We start from the raw sequence: 19,254 nt of genomic DNA, 5'->3' as shown, positions 1-19,254 counted from the left end.
TCCTCTCTTGCCTTTTCTTTTTTACCAATTAAATATTTTTTATTATTCCACTTCCTCCTCCATTAGTTTAAACAAACCTTTATTTTGAGATATTGTAGACTGTCATATAGTTGCAAGACATATTGCAGAGGTCCCTGTGTACCCTTTACTCAGTCTCCTCTTGCAAAACTGTAGTACAGTCTCACAACCAGGAATTTACATTGGCACAGTGATGATGCAGAACATCTCCATCACCAGAGAGCTCCCTCCTTGCCCTTTTACAGCCACACCCACCCCTTCCTTACCTCCTAGCAACCACTAAGCTGTTTTCCATTTCTATAGTTTTGTCATTTCAAAAAATATACAAAAACACATGGAATTATACAGTATGTAACCTTTCAGAATTGTTTTTTCACTTAATACAGTACTCCGTAGATTCATCCAGGTTGTTGCATGTGTCAATAATATGTCCCTTTTCATTGCTGAATGGTACGGTATGGATGTAGAGCAACTGGCTTAATCATTCGTAGGATGAAAGACATTTGGGTTGTTTCCAATTTGGGGCTATTATGAATAAAGCTGTTATAAATGTTCATGTACAGGTTTTGTGTGGACATAAGTCTTCATTTTTCTAGGATAAATTCCCAGATGTGCAATTGCTGGGCTGTACGTAGTTTCATGCTCAAGCTTTTAAGAATTGCAAACTTCTCCAGAGTGGCTGTGCCACTTAGTCACTAGCAATGTATGAGTGATCCTTCTTCTCTGAATCTTTAACAGCTTTTGGCATTGTCACTATTTTTATTTTAATCCTCTGATAAGTGTGGTGATATGTCATTGTGGTTTTAATTTGCACTTTCCCAACAGCTAATCAGGTTGAGCATCTCTTCATATACTAATTTACTATTCATATGCCCACTTTGGTGAGTGTCTGCTCATTTTTTTTTGTTGTTCATTTTCTAATTGGATTGCAGTTTTTTGGGAGTTTTTTAATATAACGTAGATATCAGTTCTTTGTTAGATATGTGGTTTGCTAATATTTTCTCCCAGTCTGTAACTTGTCTTTTCATCCTTTCTTTAATGTTTTCCACAGAGAAAAAACTTTTTAGCTTTGTTGAGGTCTGATTGATCAGTTTTTCCTTTTTTGGATTGTGCTTTTGTTAAATTTAAGAACTCTTTCCTTATCCTTAAATCCCAGAGATTTTCTATTTTTTTCTGCAGGTTTTGTATTTTTATATTTTACATTTAAGCTCTTTATCCATTTTGACTTAATTTTTGTGCAAGGGTGTAAGATGTGAGACTTAGGTTGAAGTTTTCCTTTCTTTCTTTTTTAAACCTACAGGTGTCTTTTATCGGTTGTACAAAATTATTGACTACTATTGTCTTCAACTACAACTTTTCCCCATTTTCTGCTTCACCTTCTGAGACTCAAGTTACACGAATGCTAGCCTTTTTCATTTTGTCTCATTTATCTCTCATGTTGTTTTCTATTATGTACATGTTCTATTACTTACATACTGTCTTTATAGGATTATTTTCCTTCTTTACATACTTTAAAAGTCTCTTTAGGGTTAGTCCATTGAATCCTGCAGTTTTCCTTAGTCTTAGATATTTCTATTTGCAAGATAGTTTTGCTGTGTACACAGTTCTAGGATGACAGTCGTTTTCTCTTGGCCCTTATTTCACCGTCTTCTGGCTTCCACTGTGGGTTTCAGCCTGTTTTCCTTTGCAAGTCAGCTGTCTTTTTTTCTCTTGCATCTTTTAGAATCATTTATGTTTGATATTTTGCAAGTTCAACTTGAAGTATTTGTTGTAGATTTCTTTTTATTAAACGACACGACTATCTTATGCTTCCTAATTTTGAGTTCACATCATTATGAAAAACTTTCAACCGCAATATTAAAATAGTATCACTCCTAACTTTTCTCTACTTTTTTCTAGGACTAATTAAACATATTGGAATATTGATAAACATTGGTCTAGTTTCAGTATTTTCCAGATTCATTCTTTTATATTTTTCATCTCATTTTTCTGTGCTCCATTCTAGGTAAGTTTTTTGACTTTATTTTCCAGTTTAACTTTGTTCTCAGTTCTAATTTGTTTAGCCCACTCACTAGTATTTCAATAATTGTGTTCTTTATACCTGGAAGATCCATTTGGCTATTTTTTTGCTCTTTGTTGTCATTCCTGGTAGACACTGGTGGCTTCTCTATCTTTGTTATTAAAACATTTTCTTATTAAAGAGTTTTATCTTCTAAACCTAATGCCTGGACTACCTAAATTTGTGAGTGTCCGGTGGTGGACTGCTTCTTCATGTGTTTGGGAATCTTTGATTTTGTGCTTGTATTTATTTGATCAATCTGTGATTTTCCTGTAACATTAATTTGGGCTGTTTTCCTCAGTGAGGATTTTCATGTCTCTTCCAGGAGACTGAGTGTTACCAACATGCTACTATTTTAGTTTCCTTAAAGGGCACACCTTCATGTTGTCTCCAGTTCAGTTTGCCTAGTTGAGCCTGCTGGTAAGGACCACAAATTAAAAAGCTGCTCTGGGCATTTGTTCTCATGCTAACCTGGTCCTCAGGTTTACTCACCACCCAAAGCAACTGATTCTTAGTTCACAGTCAGTGTCTCCCCCTAGCCCTTATTTTATGTGAAGTGACAGGCCATTGCAAGGTTTTATGCTGGGAAGTGATTGATCTGGTTTATGTTTTGAGATAACTCTCTATTCTGTGGAGGATGGAATGCTTGTTAGGGTCAAGGGTTCTTGGAATTAGGGAGATCAGGACAGAGTCCATTGCTTTATTCTGGGTAAGAAATTTTTGTACCTTAATCTTCAACTTGTGAACTGTGTGATGATGGTAGAGATGGAAGTAAGCAGCAAGATTCAGAATGTATTCTGGAAGGAGAACAGAGAATGTGTTTCTCAAGTGTGGCTGAGCAAGGCAAAGTGGCCGTGTAGAGATCAGGCATGACCGGTCATGCTACACTCGCTCTCATCTGGAAGGCCATCACCCCTTCATGGCTCTCCTGGTCGGAGAGCCCTACCGAGCTCCTTTAGCTCTAAGCTCTAAACTGTCAAAGTGAATACTGAAGGGGAGAGCAGATAGAGCTGTGGGGAATACTGTGATCTTTCCTCAGTCAGAGGGACTCTAGAAGAATTAAAACTAATGTGGCCAGACACTTAACTGCTTATCTGGGTTTTCTGAGGCATTACTCTCTTAAATAATACACTCCAGAAATAAAATGACTTATTTTGGAGCTGCTATCAGGAAAAAAACTGCTGTTTCAAAAATTATGAGTCATCAGCTGTATATAACAATGCCAGCTTAACAATAGTGTCAGGAGTTAATTTTTCTGACGTAATGAGGAAGCTAAGGTAAGATGACTACCGTTATTACTTCAGTAGTTTAAGAATTTCAGGGTTGGCATCTGTGATTTTCTTGCCTTTCTCTCATGCAACTCAATACCATTCTCATGATTGGTTTGAACCAGCAATAATCTTTCAATGCCCTATTTGTAATCAAGATTTTTTTAAAAGAAGGAAGGAGAGAATGGTTATTGCACAGGCAATTGACAGAGTTTCCTGCCAAGGTCTAGATTTAAGAACGATAGTAGGAGTAGAACAAGGCCATACTAAAAATTCTTGAAATAGATGAAAAATTCTTGCAGAAGTCAGCAGAAATGAGTTATTGATCTTAATGGCAGTTTAAAAATAATTTCACCTTTTGTAAGCTTACAAAGTAATGTGTTCAGGTATTAATGGAATTGACAAGTTCACCTGGTAAATTCTGAGCCTATGACATATTGTACAGCACTGTGAGAGAGATGAAACAGGATACAGATTCCTGCCTCCCAAACGCTTCTAAACAATGAGTCTCTGTATAACACTTTCTACTTTATAGAACTCTTTCACAGGCGTTACTTCTTTTGAAGCCATAACATTGCTGTACAAAGGAGATTTTTATCGATGAAGAAAGTAAGAGCAGCAGGCCGTGCAGATCACTGCCGACACTCTTCTGGCCTTTACTTCAGTGGCCTTGCGTGTTTCCAGCCGCCAGAAGCTGCATCTCTGCCTGTGGGCTTTCTTCCAAGGCAGGCAGTCCTCTGTGTGGTCAGCACAACCTGCAAGTGCCTGAGATCATCAACCTCCCATCTCAGCGGCCCTCCTCGATGGCTGAGACTTGGTATATCCCCCAGCTCTCTTGCTCCTTAGGTGGGATGACTTTGAGGCAAGTTTCATACCATTTCCCAGCATTTTAATTCCCCTGGGATTACGCACCAGTCTTTGGCAGTGGTAGCTGGCTTGATAAGGCACCCTTTATTTATTGCCTCCCCTTCTCTGTGTCACTTCCCCACCTCCTCCTGGTGTTTCCTGAATCTTCCAGATAAACTACCTGCACACGAATCTTTGTCTCGGGATTACAGTGGACATTTCCACTAGGTTATTTCCCCAACACCCACTCCTCAGTAAAGTGCTTGGTTCAATGGGTGGGCACGTGACTCAAGTCAAGCCAGTGGGAATCCTTCCCTGGGAATTTTATTCAATCTGAAATGGGGAAAAAGGAACTCTCTTCCCTCTTTTGTTTTATTCCCCATCATTGTATTTTCAGTAGAACGGGGCCTGGCACAAATTAGGAACTTGCTAAATATTTGTAGAACATTTGATTAATGTAATTCCTACAATTTTTTGCTGCTAACCTACATTTACAGTATATCATACTATATCTCTATTCCCAGACTGGTTTTTCTTTTTCTTATTGGATATTGACTGTGACTGTGACTTTGGGCAAGTAATTCAACATCTTTGCCTCAGTGACTTCCTTTATAGAAGATAAAAATAGTATATCTCATTGGCATTATTAGGAGGATTAAATGGGTAATCTGCTGTGTGCCAGACCCTATGATTGTTAAATAAATGGTATTACATGTATCCTATTGTTAAGTACATATGCCCTTAGACATAGGCTTATAAAATCTAATGTCTCCCTCCACACAGTTATGGCTTTGAGCAAACTGCCCCATGATCCTCCCTTGTCATTACTGCTTATCTCTCACCTTCCTACCTGTGTTCTCTTACGCCTCTATCTCCTCCTTTGCTCATCTCTTCTATCTTACATCAGGGTCTTCTTTTCAGTGTCTCTTCCCCCACTTAATTCAGACATAATTTAGGTATGTTGGAGGCCTGCAGGTTTAAGTGTTTTGAAATGAAGTTGTTGGATTTGAGGATGTTGCCATGGTGAGGGGTACACAGGCCAGCAGCAGCACCGGCAGGGGCAGATGGCCCTGGAATCTGAAGATGGAGCCAGATTCTCCAGAGAAGGATGTCAGGGACCTCATGCAGGAAAAGGCTTGAGAAATGCAGAATCTTCAGGTTAAATCTTGTCCTCATAGACTTTTTTGGGGGGATTTTGACTTGATTTCATGCTCAGCAGGAAGAACAGACTCAGATTCTTGTTATACTCACTCCATTGCCAAGATCCTTGAGACAACTCCCCCGAAAAGACAAACAAAATGTGGAAATGAGATTGGCCTAGAGGTTTCTGAACAGACAAAATACTGCTGGGACCGTATGTACAAGGGTTGGACCACTGTCCAGAGACTTGCAGACAGAAATTCCTAGAATGACTTGAAGTTTTCCACAATGATCACCTCAATTTTTACTCTCCTTTAAACTGTCAGCTTGTCCTACTAGGTGCACAGTAAATACTTCTTTGTCTTTATTAATTAGTCCAATCTTCAACTATGTATAAGTGCATTTTTTAGTCTAATTGGAATTCTAGACTTAAATTCAGATGGATTTTTTTAGAAGTACTTCTGAAAATTTCAAACTGCTTGCAAATGTTTTTAAATAATCAAACTCCTAAGCATAGTTACAAAATTAACTAGAGGATAAAGCTGTAAATATGTCACTTTTATATTTATAGGAGTATTTGTATAATTTTTAGACATTACCAAACCTTTAGTCATTACCAAACTCAAAACTATCGTTGGCTAGATATAACAACAACATAGTATTAATATATCACAAATCTGTAACTGGAAACACCTACAAAAAAGTAGAATAAGAATAATTTTCATTTTATATGAAAGTAATAGATATTCAGAAATTGTTCTGGACTTTTGAATGCAATACTCCACAAGTGGAAAAATGTCATTGGCCTTTTTAAAAACAGCTTTATTTAGATATAGTTTACATATTATAAATTTCAAACATAGTAAGTGTACAGCTGAATGATTTTTAATTTATACAGTTGTGCAACCATCATCACACTCTGGTTTCAGAATATTTCTTTCACCTGAAAAAGCTCCATCATGCATGTGTGCTGTCAGTCACAGCTCCCACCTCCAGCCCTAGGGGAACACATGTACTTCAAAAGTCTAAGCATTTGCCTTGCCTAGAAATTTCATACAGATGGGATCATATATGTTGTCTTTTGTGTCTGGATTCTTTCACTTAGCAGAATATTCTTTTTTTAAATTAAGGTATCATTGATGTACAATCTTATAAAGGTTTCACATGAGCAACATGGTGGTTTCAACATTCACCCATATTATCAAGTCCCCCCCACCCCATCACAGTCACTGTCCATCAGCGTAGTAAGATGCTATAGTCATTATTTGTCTTCTCCATGTTATACTACCTTCCCCATGACCTATGTATACTGTGTGTGCTTATTAAAATGCCCCTTAATTCCCTTCTCCCTCCCACCCACACCCCTCCCCCTTTGATAACTGCTAATCCCTTCTTGGAGTCTGATTCTGCTGCTGTTTTGTTCCTTCAGTTTTGCTTTGTTCTTATACTCCACAAATGAGGGAAATCATTTGGTGTTTGTCTTTCTCTGCCTGGTTTATTTCACTGAGCATAATCCCCTCTAGCTCCATCCATGTTGTTGCAAATAGCAGGATTTGTTTTCTTTTTATGGCTGAATAATATTCCATCTGTATATGTACCACCTCTTCTTTATCCATTCATCTATTCATGGACACTTAGTTGCTCCCATATCTTGGCTATGGTAAATAGTGCTGCAATAAACATAGGGATGCATGTCTTTTTGAACCAGGCATCTTAGTTTTTTTGGGTAAATTCCTAGGAGTGGAATTATTGGATCAAATGGTATTTCTATCTTTAGTTTTTTGAGGAAACTCCATATTGCTTAACACAATGGTTGAACTAATTTACATTCCCACCAGCAGTGTAGGAGGGTTCCCCTTTCTCCACATCTTCATCAGCATTTGTTGTTGTCTTTTGGATGTTAGCCATCCTAAGTGGCATGAGGTGATATCTCATTGTGGTTTTAATTTGCATTTCCCTGATAATTAGCAATGTACAGCATCTTTTCATGTGGCTGTTGGCCATCTGAATTTCTTTGAAGAAGTGTCTGTTCAGATCCTCCACCCATTTTTTTAATCGGGTTTTTTTTTGGGTGGTAAGGTGTGTTAGATCTTTACATATTTTGGATGTTAACCCCTTATTGGATAAGTTGTTTATGAATATATTCTCTGAAACAGAATGTTCTTAAGGTTCATCCATGTTACAGTTTATCTCAATGTTTATTCATTTTTCCTTCCTCCATTCCTTTTTAATTGATATTCCAGTGTATGGATATTCTCCATTTTTGTTTATTCATTCACCAGTTAGGGACATTTGGATTGTTTCCAGTTTTTGGCTATATGAATACAGCTGCTGTTTTCACATGCAAGTTTTTTTGTGAACTTAAGTTTTTATTTCTCTTAGGTAGATGCCTAGGAGCGGAATTACTGGGCTATTGCTTAAATTTTTAGAAACTGCCAGACTTATTTTCTTAATGATGGTACTATTTTACGTTCCTGCCAGTGACATATGTGTTCCAATTTTTCCCCATCTTCACTAACAGTTGGCTATTTTCTGTCTTTTTTATTACAGCCACCCTAGTGGGTGCAAAGGGGTATCTTATTGGGTCTCAACTGGCATTTCCCTAAGGATTAATGGTGTTAAACATATTTTCAAATGCTTAGTAGCCATTAGTCATTGGCTTTTTGGCACAGATGAATTTAAGACCTGGTAGCCTCTGTACAGAAGAGTGAGTTTTGCCCATACATTTATCTACATATGTATGTAATTTGTATATACACACATACCTATATATCTAGCACCCCAAAGTTTAGCATCCTAGGTATATCAGTTAAATACAAATTATTACTTTTATCACTTTCTGAATAATGACTTTCCAACAATTTATCTTCATTTGTCCATTTACTGTTGTTTTAAACAAGTCTTTTTAAATTTACATAATTACACTTGACTGTGTTCTTTTTCTCTTCCTCAGGATTTCAGATCATTTTCCTTAAGCAGGACTGCTGACAAGGAATTGTCTCAGGTTTTGTTTGTCTGAAAAATTTTATTTTGCCTTTATTCTTGAAACCTTTTCCCTGGTGTCTTGCCAAAGGGTTTCAGCCCCAAGCAAGTTCACTATGGATTCAGTGTGACCAAAGAAATGAAAGTAGAACCTTTTTGGGGGTGAAAGAGTTTATTACCTGGCTTGTCCTCCCAGCAGTAGGTTGAGCACTAACATCTCTGTCTCTGCGCAGAGCACTGGGCCAGTTCTCTATATAATGCAATAACAGCTTATTGCCTACAGGTGTGGAAGCAGTAGCCTAGCAACAGGCCAGTTATGTCATCAAGTGGTTTCAGTTCAGTGAGGATCCTGGCCATAGGAACCCCAACTTGCCCACACCTGGATATAGAACTGTAAGTTAGCCATTTTTTTTCTTTACCAATTTAAAGATGTCATTCTATGGTCTTCCAGATTTCAAAATAATTCTGTTGAATAGTCAGTGTTCATATTTACTGCTTTTTAAAATTTACTTTTTCCTCTGGTTCCATTTAAGATTTTCTGTCTTAGTTTCAAATTTATTACAATGTGCTCCAGATGACATCTTCTACTAGAGAGGACTGACCTTTCTTCTCTGAGGCAAAAATCAACCTAATAGGTGGAAGGATAAGGGTTATCTCAGTCCAATGAGGCACTGAGTTATAGGTATCTAGTCTGGGTTGTAAAGTTCTAGTAAGACCCACATTCACCTCTGGCTTATTTCTGTTCCTCAGACATTGTCACATGAGGTTTTGATTGAGGGCTTGTTGGTCTTTGTCTCCTTAGCCATGAGAGGATATGGAAAATTCATTTCTGCTCTTTGGGGCTTTGAGCTTGTGTCTCTACATTCTGCCTACGTGGCTTTAAAATATGGCAAATATCTTCAGGAAAAGACTAGTCATATCATATGTTTGTGGCAGACCCTCTTTCCCCAGCCAGACTTTTTGTCCACCAAGCACCATGAAACCCTGGGAGATTTCGCTTTGTCTTTTAGAAGCTTCTGGCACAATTCTCTAGCCTCCCATACCACTTCAGAATTCAGCTCACCTGTGTGGAAAATAGATCACTATGTATACTTAGGGGTCCTCTAGTTCCCAACTGATTGTGCTTAACCCCACACAACTGCCAAAAGCTTGCTGGATTCTCTTTATCTTAGTATAAGTCCTTCCACCTGGGCCAAGTCAGAATGATCCTCAGTTCCACACCTAAAATCTACAAATTGTTCTCAAATCATCAGCACACCAAGGAAGAACTCTTTGCTGTCTGGAATTTTAGTTTGAATTATTTTACAATTGCTTCAGTAGATCTACAAAGTACTTAAAAAGTTGCTTTTTTGCAAATCCCTAATTATGGCAGTGGAGACTTTTAGGAAGTAAACAACTTTTTGCTGGACATTTAATTCATACTGATACACAAAAATAGTTAATGTTTCTGAAGAAAAACAAAATGACTTTGTTTTCCTACCATTTTTCACCAAAAATGCTAGCAGGAGAATGAAAACTTTAATATTAAACTTCAATATGAGTCATCTTTGAGAAACTAAAGCATGTGCATGGTTTTAGTTTTTTACATTATGCAATTTGAAAGAAAAAGAATTATTTTCTATGCAACTAACCTTAGATAAAGTATACTTTTGGCTAATTATATGTAGTAATCAATAAATAATAATTACTGAGAATTTATCTTTTAGACCTTTGTGTGTGTTTTGGGGGGTGGTTATAAAAAATGTGTATACTATTCTCTTTCATCAGGATTTTCCAACCTGGTTTGATGACTAGATTATGAAAAGTTCAAATTTTTAGGATAACTAAATGAATAAATGATACGAATTTCAATAGCTAGCATAACCCAGATCATTTCTACACAGTCCTGCGAGACTGACTTTGCTGTGGATAAATTCCAGTTTACCTACAGAACAGCTATTTGTATGTATAGGATAGGGAATCTACTTTAGAAACAGCTTTAATCCTAACTCATAATTAGCTTATTGCTAAGTATTTACATTGGTACAATTTGTGAGATGTTGAATGTAGGCAAAGTTTGACAAAGTGATATACTGTTATCACTTAGGGGGAAAAGAACCCGGTAAAATCATTATAGTAGAAGACTAAGATGACTGAACAATATTGTGTAATCTAAAGTTTGGTTTATACAGTTATCGCATTTGGACAGATATAAACTCTTCATCAAATACTGTTTGAAGTAACTGGGCTCACAACTAATTGGTACTCTAATAACCAAAGGACTTCCTAGAACCCAAGTTATTTATATTTTAAGATTTTAATTAAAATCTCCTGACCACCTAGCAATTGCAAAAGTTAAAATATGTATTTCCCCACATTATGATCATATATTCACAGAATTACATAATCACATAATTTAAGAGCTGAATGGTACACCTTAGAGATTCCCTCCAACCTCATTTTTACAATCAAAAGCCTAGAAATGTTCATTTCACTGTTCAAAATCACAAGTCCTTGTCGGATTTAAATTGTACATTTTTTAGGAAGAACATAAACACTTTTCGTTTTAGTTTCCTGATAAAGTCTTAATAATATGCCAAGTAATTCCTAAGAGCGGGCCTTGACTCTTGTGTATTTAACCCATATTTTCAGAGCCACATTTGGGCCTAAATTTTTTTGTGTCTGCTACCAGATTCTGTATGTTTCAAACAATTTAAGTCTTTATTTAAGAGAAATTTATTTTTCTACTTAAAAAAAGGGTCCTAACAACCATCTCAATCTCATTTAAATCTTATTTCATTTGCTACTTCATTGTGCTTCTCAATGTTACTTCCAAGTCAGTAAGTTGAAGTCTTGGGAATAAGGGTAAAAGTATATTAAATATGGGATTGTTTTCCTGTTTGCTGTGATGGAGTAAAGGATGGAATTTGGTATGGGCACTGCTAGTTCCCTCTCAATGCCATCAGGGAAGGATCTATTCCAGGCCTCTCTCTCGGGCTTGTAGGTGGCCAACTTCTCCATGTCCTTTCACATCCTCTGACCCCTATGCCTGTCTGTGTCCAAATGCCCCCTTTTTATAAGGGCACCATCCATACTGGGTTGGGGCCACCCAACTCCTAGACGATCTCATCTTAACTAATTACATCTGCAATGACCCTGTTCTCAAATAAGGTCACCGTTACAGTTGTGCTGTAAAAACACACAAAAATCCAAATTGACAAAATAACTCATATTACATTATTCGAAAATGAGCAGATCACTATTGCACTACGCTTTAAAAATCTATTTTTAAATTTAGCGGCATTAGAACCTACACAACGTTGGGCAACCAATACCCATGTCCAAGTTACACATTTTTAAAAATCCAGATTTACGAATAATTAGTAAATCTAGATAAAAAGCTGTTGGTTGTGAGTTACCTTTGACTGTGTTTACCGTTCGTAAACCAAACACGAACACATGCCAGCGAACTTCCTGGGGACCTAAGACAGAAGATTCAGAAGTCGGCTGAGACCAACCGCCGGCGCACCGCGGGGCCGACCGGGGACGGGCAGCGCGCTGCGGGCCCAGGGGGACCGTGCGGCGCGGCTCTCACGGCCCGTGGTGGCCTCGGGGACGCCGACATGGGCCTCAAGGGCGACTGCGGGGCCGGCGGGACGTGGGGAGCAGCCGGCAGGCCCCACAGCGGCGCGGCCTCGGCCCGGGCCGGGAGGGAGCGGCGGGCCAGCCAGTCTGCCGCCCGGGGTGGGGCCCTAGACGCGGCATGAGGCGGGCCGCGCTGAGGCCCTTTCCTCACACCCCACCGCCTCTGCGGCTTCCATCGGCCTCCGCGGGGTCGGCGCCCCGGCCGCTCCCCCTGTGCTTCTCTGCGCTTGCCTCCGCGGGGTAACCACGGCTCCCGGGCGGCGCTCCGCTGGGCCGAGGCTCGAGGAGGGGCGGCAAGCGGCCCGTCACCTCGCGGCCGGGAGACCGCGCTACCGCCACCCAGACCCTACGGTGGTATTTTTAAAGCTGGCGGGGCTTCCCTAGTCGGGCCGGCCACGCCCCCCCGCCGGCCGTCCAGGCCAGTCAGCGTCAGGCCCGCCATTTTTCAAACTCTTTTCCCGCCGCCAATCAGGGCCGAGCAGTGCATTCCTCTCCTGACCGGTTCTAACGGGTCTGGGAGTTAACGACCTGCGAGACCCACCGAACCTGCTAGGCTGGGGCTCGGGAGCCGGGCGTGGCGAGACGCCGGCCAATAGGAAGCCCCCGTGGCTAGGAGGCGCGGCCTCGCGAAGTTTGAATAACCACCAGAGCCAATCCGAGAGGCGGGGGTGTGGCCTGCGGCCCGTCTTGTCAAGCTGCCGTGGCGCGGAGAACTCTGCAAAACAAGAGGCTGAGGGTTGCGTCCTCGACAAACCATTTCACGCCGGAGCGGCGGGAGGGAAGCGTGTTTGGGGCATCCGGCCGCTCCGCGGGGCTCTGAGGAAAAGCCGCCACCAGGCAAGCGGCCCCTCCGGCCGCTCGGGTCGCGGGCCGGCCGCTCCCGCTTCCCCGCGGCCTTGTACGGGGCTCGGCGGAGGGCGGGCCCGGGGAGGGCGGGCGGCCGGGCCGCGGGGCGGCAGCCGCGCGGCGGGGGAGCGTTTCTGTCGGGAGGGCCCGCGGGGCCGGGGAGGCGGCGCCGGGACGAGCGGCGCCTGGGCCGCGGGGCGGCGGCGGCTTTGCGCGGGAAGCGGCCTCCGGCGCCCGCCCACCGGCTCCTCCCGCCAGGCCGCCGCCATGGCAAAGGGGGACCCCAACAAGCCGCGGGGCAAGATGTCCTCGTACGCGTTCTTCGTGCAGACGTGCCGGGAGGAGCACAAGAAGAAGCACCCGGACTCCTCCGTCAACTTCGCCGAGTTCTCCAAGAAGTGCTCGGAGAGGTGGAAGGTGAGGGGGCGGGCGGCGGGGCCCCGCGGGCGCCCCTGGACCCCGCTGGCCGCCGCGGCCTGCGGCTCACGCCCCGCCGCGGCCGTCCGGCCCCTCCCCGCCCGCAGACCATGTCGGCCAAGGAGAAGGCCAAGTTCGAGGACATGGCGCGGAGCGACAAGGCCCGCTACGACCGGGAGATGAAGAGCTACGTGCCCCCCAAGGGCGACAAGAGAGGGCGGAAGAAGGACCCCAACGCGCCCAAGAGGCCCCCGTGAGTGCCGCCCGAGGCCGGTCCCGCCGCCCCGCGGCCGCCCGTCCCCCCGTTAACACGCCGCCCCTTCCAGGTCCGCCTTCTTCCTGTTCTGCTCCGAGCACCGCCCGAAGATCAAGAGCGAGCACCCGGGCCTGTCCATCGGCGACACCGCGAAGAAGCTGGGCGAGCTGTGGTCCGAGCAGTCGGCCAAGGACAAGCAGCCGTACGAGCAGCGGGCGGCGAAGCTGAAGGAGAAGTACGAGAAGGTACGCGGCGCCCGGCCGTGCGTGTGCGAGGGGGCGGCCCCGCGGAACCGGGCGGCCCGGGGCCTCAGCTGGGTTCGGAAGGCCTGGTGGGCACTGGGCGCGGAGCGGCGCGGCGCGGGCAGCCTTCGACTGCCAGCAGCGGGGGCGGGTCCCGGGCCCAGCCGCGATGCGCAGTCACGTGGGCCGCGGGCTCGGGAAAGCCGAGGGCAAGTGCCGTGCTTGGACTCGGGGTGGGCGGGGCGCGGCGAACAGGTCCCGGCGGCGCCCGACTCCCCGGGCCCCCCGGCGCCGCGCCCCGTGGGGGGCAGTCAGCCCCTCGAAACGGAGTCAGACGCTACACGCCTTTTTAGACAGTCGTCAGGGTCATTGGTCAGTAACGCAGGGCGCACGGCTTAGAGGTTCTCACGGCTGAGTAATGACACCGGATGCCGAATTGATATTTTTGGACATTTCAGGATATCGCCGCATACCGCGCTAAGGGCAAAAGTGAAGCTGGAAAGAAGGGCCCTGGCAGGCCAACGGGGTCAAAGAAGAAGAATGAACCGGAGGAGGAGGACGAGGAGGACGAGGACGAGGACGAGGAGGATGAAGAATAAGTGGCCGTCCCGCGGCGACGGGTGGGGTGCGCGCGCTCAGGCAATTGTTTGGCTAAGAATGTGAATTCAAGTGCAGCTCAATATTCGCTTCAGTATAAAAACTGTACAGATTTTTGTATAGCTGATAAGATTCTTTGTAGAGAAAATACTTTTCTAAAAATGCAGGTTGTAGCTTTTTTGAGGGGCTACTACATACAGTTAGATTTTAAAGCTGATGTTGAATGTTTCTAAATATTTAATGGTTTCCTTGGTTTCTTGACTTGTGTATGGTAGCACAGCAAACATGCAGGAATTAGTATCAATAGATGGGTTTGTTAGAATGTTACATTTTGTTTTTTAAAAAAGTTTTGTAATAAAATTATATTATTTTTATTTTTTGTCTTATGCTAGAATTTTCACTTTAAAAAACGTGTCTGGAGCCATGTTTTTTGTCATGTTTCTGCCTAATATTCCTATACAAAGTTTAGTAAAATGTTTGGTTAAAAAAAGTCAAGCTTGTCGATGTTCTTCATATTTATAAAGCATTCTTTAAAAATTATGTGTGGAATTTAATGAACTTTTAAAATTTACAGTTTTACAAAACCAGTTTTGTTCTTGACATTTTTGTTCATCTGTTAGCTAACTCGTCCATTGGGTCTTGTTGTAACTAATACTTTATCTTGGAAATTTTCTCATTAATGAGGCAGAGGAGCTTAGTGCCATTACCTTGAAATATACAAACTTTTAAAAAGGTCATTATAGCTTAAATTTTCTGTTAATAATGAACTAGTTCATGGTAGAATACCAGAGTGAATTTTGAGTTAAATCTTAAAAATCTGTGGTCTTTAAGCTTTAGAATTCTGGGTAACTAACCCAAGCAAGCAATTGAGATGGTTATCGGAACCTCCTGTGACTAGGATTTGTATTTGCTGGGGAAAGGGCTTAAATCTAATTTTAGGGGAGCAAGGTGTGGGTGGGTGGGACGTGAGGTAAACAGGTCGTGGCAGTGAAAGGACTGCCTTGGGTCTCAGCGCGCCATCCCTGTACATCCTTAGCTCTGTAAAGCCTTAGAGGGAACAGACTGTTGGCTAAATGGTTATAGAACAAACATCTTGGTTTATAGTTATATAGTTAAACCAGGTAACATTGGTTACCTATCAAATTTTAGAACAGAAGTAAATTCTTACTACCCAACCATGGGACCTTTGATTGTGTCTGTCTTGTGCCATATTTGGAATAAATACTTGCTAAGGATTATTTCATTTCTCAAACTGGAAATAACCAAAGTTAAGTGAAAGTGAGGTATTAGCATATTAACCAGAGCAAATGGACTCAAGTAAAATCTTAAAACCACTACGCTTGCCCTGTATTCTGATGACTGCACATTTAAATTCAGAGTTTTGTTGATAATTAAATGAAAACTTTTTTCTTTAAAATATATTTTCTGTAAATGCTAAAAACTTCGGGGTAATGTATTTTAGAAACATCTAGGTCTGGATACTGGTTCCCCATTTCTACCAATACTAGGTTTATGAACAGCTTATTTCTCCCCATTTGTAATATGGGATCATTACACAATGTTTTAGTGATTAAAAGAAAGTACAACAGTACCTAGTACATAGAAATGTTACATAATTGTTAAAACTGAAATAGGAATTTCTAAATCTGTAGATTAGACCCATGAAGCAGACCTACCAGGTTCTCTGTTACCTTTCTGGGAGTTTTTTGTGACTGCTTTCATTCTGTTCTTTATTTAAATATATTTTTAAGTTTCTAAGCTAAGACTGACTTGTAATCAAGAACTGCTCCAAAATCAGCTCAGGATTTGAGGTGAGTCCTCATGTTTGATATTTTGTAATAATGGATCTAAATTTAAAATACCCCTGAAAGGCCAGTACCTTTTTTAGGACTAGGTGACGGAGTGGTTATGTCGGAAAGCGCTGAAAGGGGTCAAGAATTTGTGGTTTTTCCCAGACCAGCTAGACCTTGGTAAGTTTGTGAAACCCTGCTCCCATTATTTTCTTAAGAAGTAGGTATCTTAGTGTACAACAGAAGGGCTGCATAGTGGATGGTTTGCATCCTTGATTCTCAACAACGTAGTTCACCCAGAGGAAACCTTACTAATAGAGTAATTTATTCTTTAAGACAGACTTAAGAATGAATAATGGTGTGTATATAAATTAATACTACAAAATGGACTATATATTCTGCCCCTTGTTCTCATCATTTTAGAGATTGTTCTCAGTATTACAGCTGCCATGTTCGTTTAAGTAGCTATCTGCATAGTATCCCATTGAAGAGATCATACTTTAACCATTTCCCTAAAGATAGTACTTTGTATTTTTTTTTTTTTTTGCTTAAAAACTTTTGCTGTGACTATCCTTGTATGTAATTTCAAAAAAATCGTAACATTTTAAGTTTGTACATTTTAGAATCTGCCAGTCATTAGAATAACTAAAACCCGATTTGGTGTATGTAAGAAATTGTTTTTGTGCTTTGACTTACTGAAGCCTGCCAAAACTGCTCTCAATAGAAATAATGTATGTTCTACAGCAATGACTGCTTTAGATTGCTCATTTCCTCATAAGCATAGTGCTCATACTTAATCTTTCGCTATTCTGATATATAAGAAGTGGTTCTTCCTAGTATAAATTTAGCATTTTTTTATATTAAGAACCATTTGTTTCTGGTCTTCTGTATCGTTTTCATTAGTAATTTGCAGGAATTATGGAAAGTAGTAACCCTTTGTAATATGCTTTGTAAATACTTTTCTCATCATTTGTTCTTTTGACTTTGTTTATGATGGGTTTTTTCATGCAAAGTTTTATTTTAATGTAGGCAAACTTACCCTTTAGTGGCCTTGGCGAGGCCTTTCCCAATCAAGATTAAACAAACTTTCTTATTATTAAATCTTGGATTCTTCGGGAGTTTGTTCTGATCCAAGGACTGAGGTAGGGGCTCAAATTTCCAGATGGCAGTTACTTTCGGCCTTATTATAATCTATGAAAGCTGGGTTAGAAGATCTGAGGGTCCCTTATGTATTGAAGCAGTCACTTGCAAATTTGCTTAGTAGATGATTCTATGCCTTTAAGTGTTTTGCTTTTTTAACAGCACCATTTCACTGTTAAAGTAGTAAATTATGAGCTTGTCTTAGAATAGTACAAATATTATCTCAAACCTGTTACTATATAAGCCACTAGAAGTGTTTTAAAAACAGTCATTTTATTTCTTGGGGAACAGCAAGAAAGATACAGTGGCTTTTATGACACTGCCTAAGATTCAGCCCTTTTAAAATAAAACTTCAGAAATAAGCCATTTTTGGATTAGTTCTCATGAGATTCCTACTGGAGACTGACATTTCTGGAAAAAGGATATTGACAGGAAGTGCAAAGATGTAGAGAGGGTAGACAGGGAAAAGGTCTTCACTTGGTGGTGTGACCTCAGGGCGAGGGTCTGAGGTGTATGCTGCTCTGTACCTAGTGCTGGAAATGTAGTAGGAGCTCTATAAATGTTTTTAAACAAAGATGCCCAGGGTGAAAGGGACAGCTATTGTTTAGCTCAGTCCTGTTGCTGGATGGAAATGTGGGTGTTGGATCCCCAAATGTCCCCAATTTTCAAGCAGAAACAAAACTCTAGATTTTTAACAAGTGTGAAACCGGAGTTGTAAATACTGGCAATGAACCCAAATGTCAGGGTCCAAGAAAACATGTCTAGGTGAGATTCTGCCCACGGGTCACCAGTTTGCCATTTCTGTGAATTAGCGTAGGTAAATGTAGGATTGCTAATTATTTATTTGAAATAGGGCTACTGGTAAACGTTTATGTGTATGTTTGCTAGCTAAGCACTGTTTTCATGGTTGCATAAGAAACCTTTCTCGCCTTGATTGAAACTCATCTAGCCTCTTACCCTGCAATAAAGGTAAACACAAACATGGCTCCTGAGGCCTTAATGGAGTTTCCTGTGCTCCTGAGCTTTAGTACGTCAGGACTGACAATGCAGACTTCTCCCTTGGTGAGCCTCATCCTAGGAGTTACCCTATCTACAGAACCATTGCTCAGGAGCACAATTAGATTGTCACATTAAAAGAAAAGAAAAAAATAACTTTTAAGCAATATGCAACTTTGAATAATCAATTTCAAAACCAAAAATGCTCTTGATATGAACTGGTCCAGTCTCCTTCCTAAGAAGACACAGCAGTCATCTAGGACGGTGTCTTAGGGCAGCAGGCAGGAGATGCTAACACTAAGTTACATTTATGCTACTCGGGTCTTCCCATTTTCCAATGAAGTTGAGATGGCTTGTAATGACAAGTTAAAATACAAACATACAAAGGGCTAAAGTAAGGTTAAGACAAATGAAGATTGAAATGCTGAGAAGCTTACCCCTGGGAATGAGATCAGAGTGTGAAGAGGGCTGTTTCTTTCTGGTTTGGCAACATCAGACAAATCATTTTGGTTTTCTCATCTGTAAAATTAGAAAATTTTTTTTAGGGTTAAATGCAATACATTTAAGACACAGCCTGGTAGCAAGAAATAGTATTAGCTAAAAAGTATACATACCAATTTGTATAGGTTAATATAGTTGCTATGGTAAGAGTATCAGATACAGTTTTGAGATTCTTGACAGTCAAGGAGGAGAGGAAAACTACAGATACATAGAGAACAAGTAGAAATTATTCTCGGGGCTCTATGGGTACTGAGTATTGGTGTTTATGTCCTTGACTCCACACTAAATTTGTGAACTTAGACAAGTTATTTAACCTCTCCAACACATATTAATGTGATTGTTTTAGTTGGTTTTGAATTTACAAAAAGTGTTTGCTGAGTGAAGTCTTGGGAATTTGTCACTCAACATTATCCTTCTGAATTGTTTATAACTAGTTCATGTTCACTGCTGTGTAACATTCCTTCATGTGACTATACCAGTTTATCCGTCCTCCTGTTGATGGGTATTTATTTGGGTTATTTCTGGGGTTTCT

At 41.3% G+C, this 19,254-nt stretch overlaps 1 protein-coding gene across 3 annotated transcripts; it reads left to right on the top strand.

Moving 5' to 3' along the window:
- Positions 1–12,615: 12,615 nt before the first annotated feature.
- Positions 12,616–14,669, top strand: HMGB2 (high mobility group box 2). Of its 3 annotated transcripts, none has more exons than XM_036889156.2 (5): positions 12,616–12,774; positions 13,042–13,200; positions 13,308–13,453; positions 13,527–13,701; positions 14,157–14,669. In XM_036889156.2, the coding sequence occupies exons 2-5, from the start codon at positions 13,051–13,053 to the stop codon at positions 14,295–14,297; spliced, it is 612 nt and encodes a 203-aa protein (XP_036745051.1). In that variant the 5' UTR covers positions 12,616–12,774; positions 13,042–13,050; the 3' UTR covers positions 14,298–14,669. The 3 variants fall into 3 exon arrangements, with proteins under 3 accessions (XP_036745051.1, XP_057358953.1, XP_036745050.1); XM_057502970.1 differs by having other exon boundaries at positions 12,638–12,774; positions 13,114–13,200; XM_036889155.2 differs by having other exon boundaries at positions 12,699–12,835.
- The last annotated feature ends 4,585 nt before the right edge of the window (positions 14,670–19,254 follow it).

Source organism: Manis pentadactyla, chromosome 1 (assembly GCF_030020395.1).
Source record: "Manis pentadactyla isolate mManPen7 chromosome 1, mManPen7.hap1, whole genome shotgun sequence".
NCBI lineage: Eukaryota > Metazoa > Chordata > Mammalia > Pholidota > Manidae > Manis > Manis pentadactyla.
Note: the sequence above shows the minus strand (reverse complement) of the source record. Positions and strands in the feature narration are given on the sequence as shown.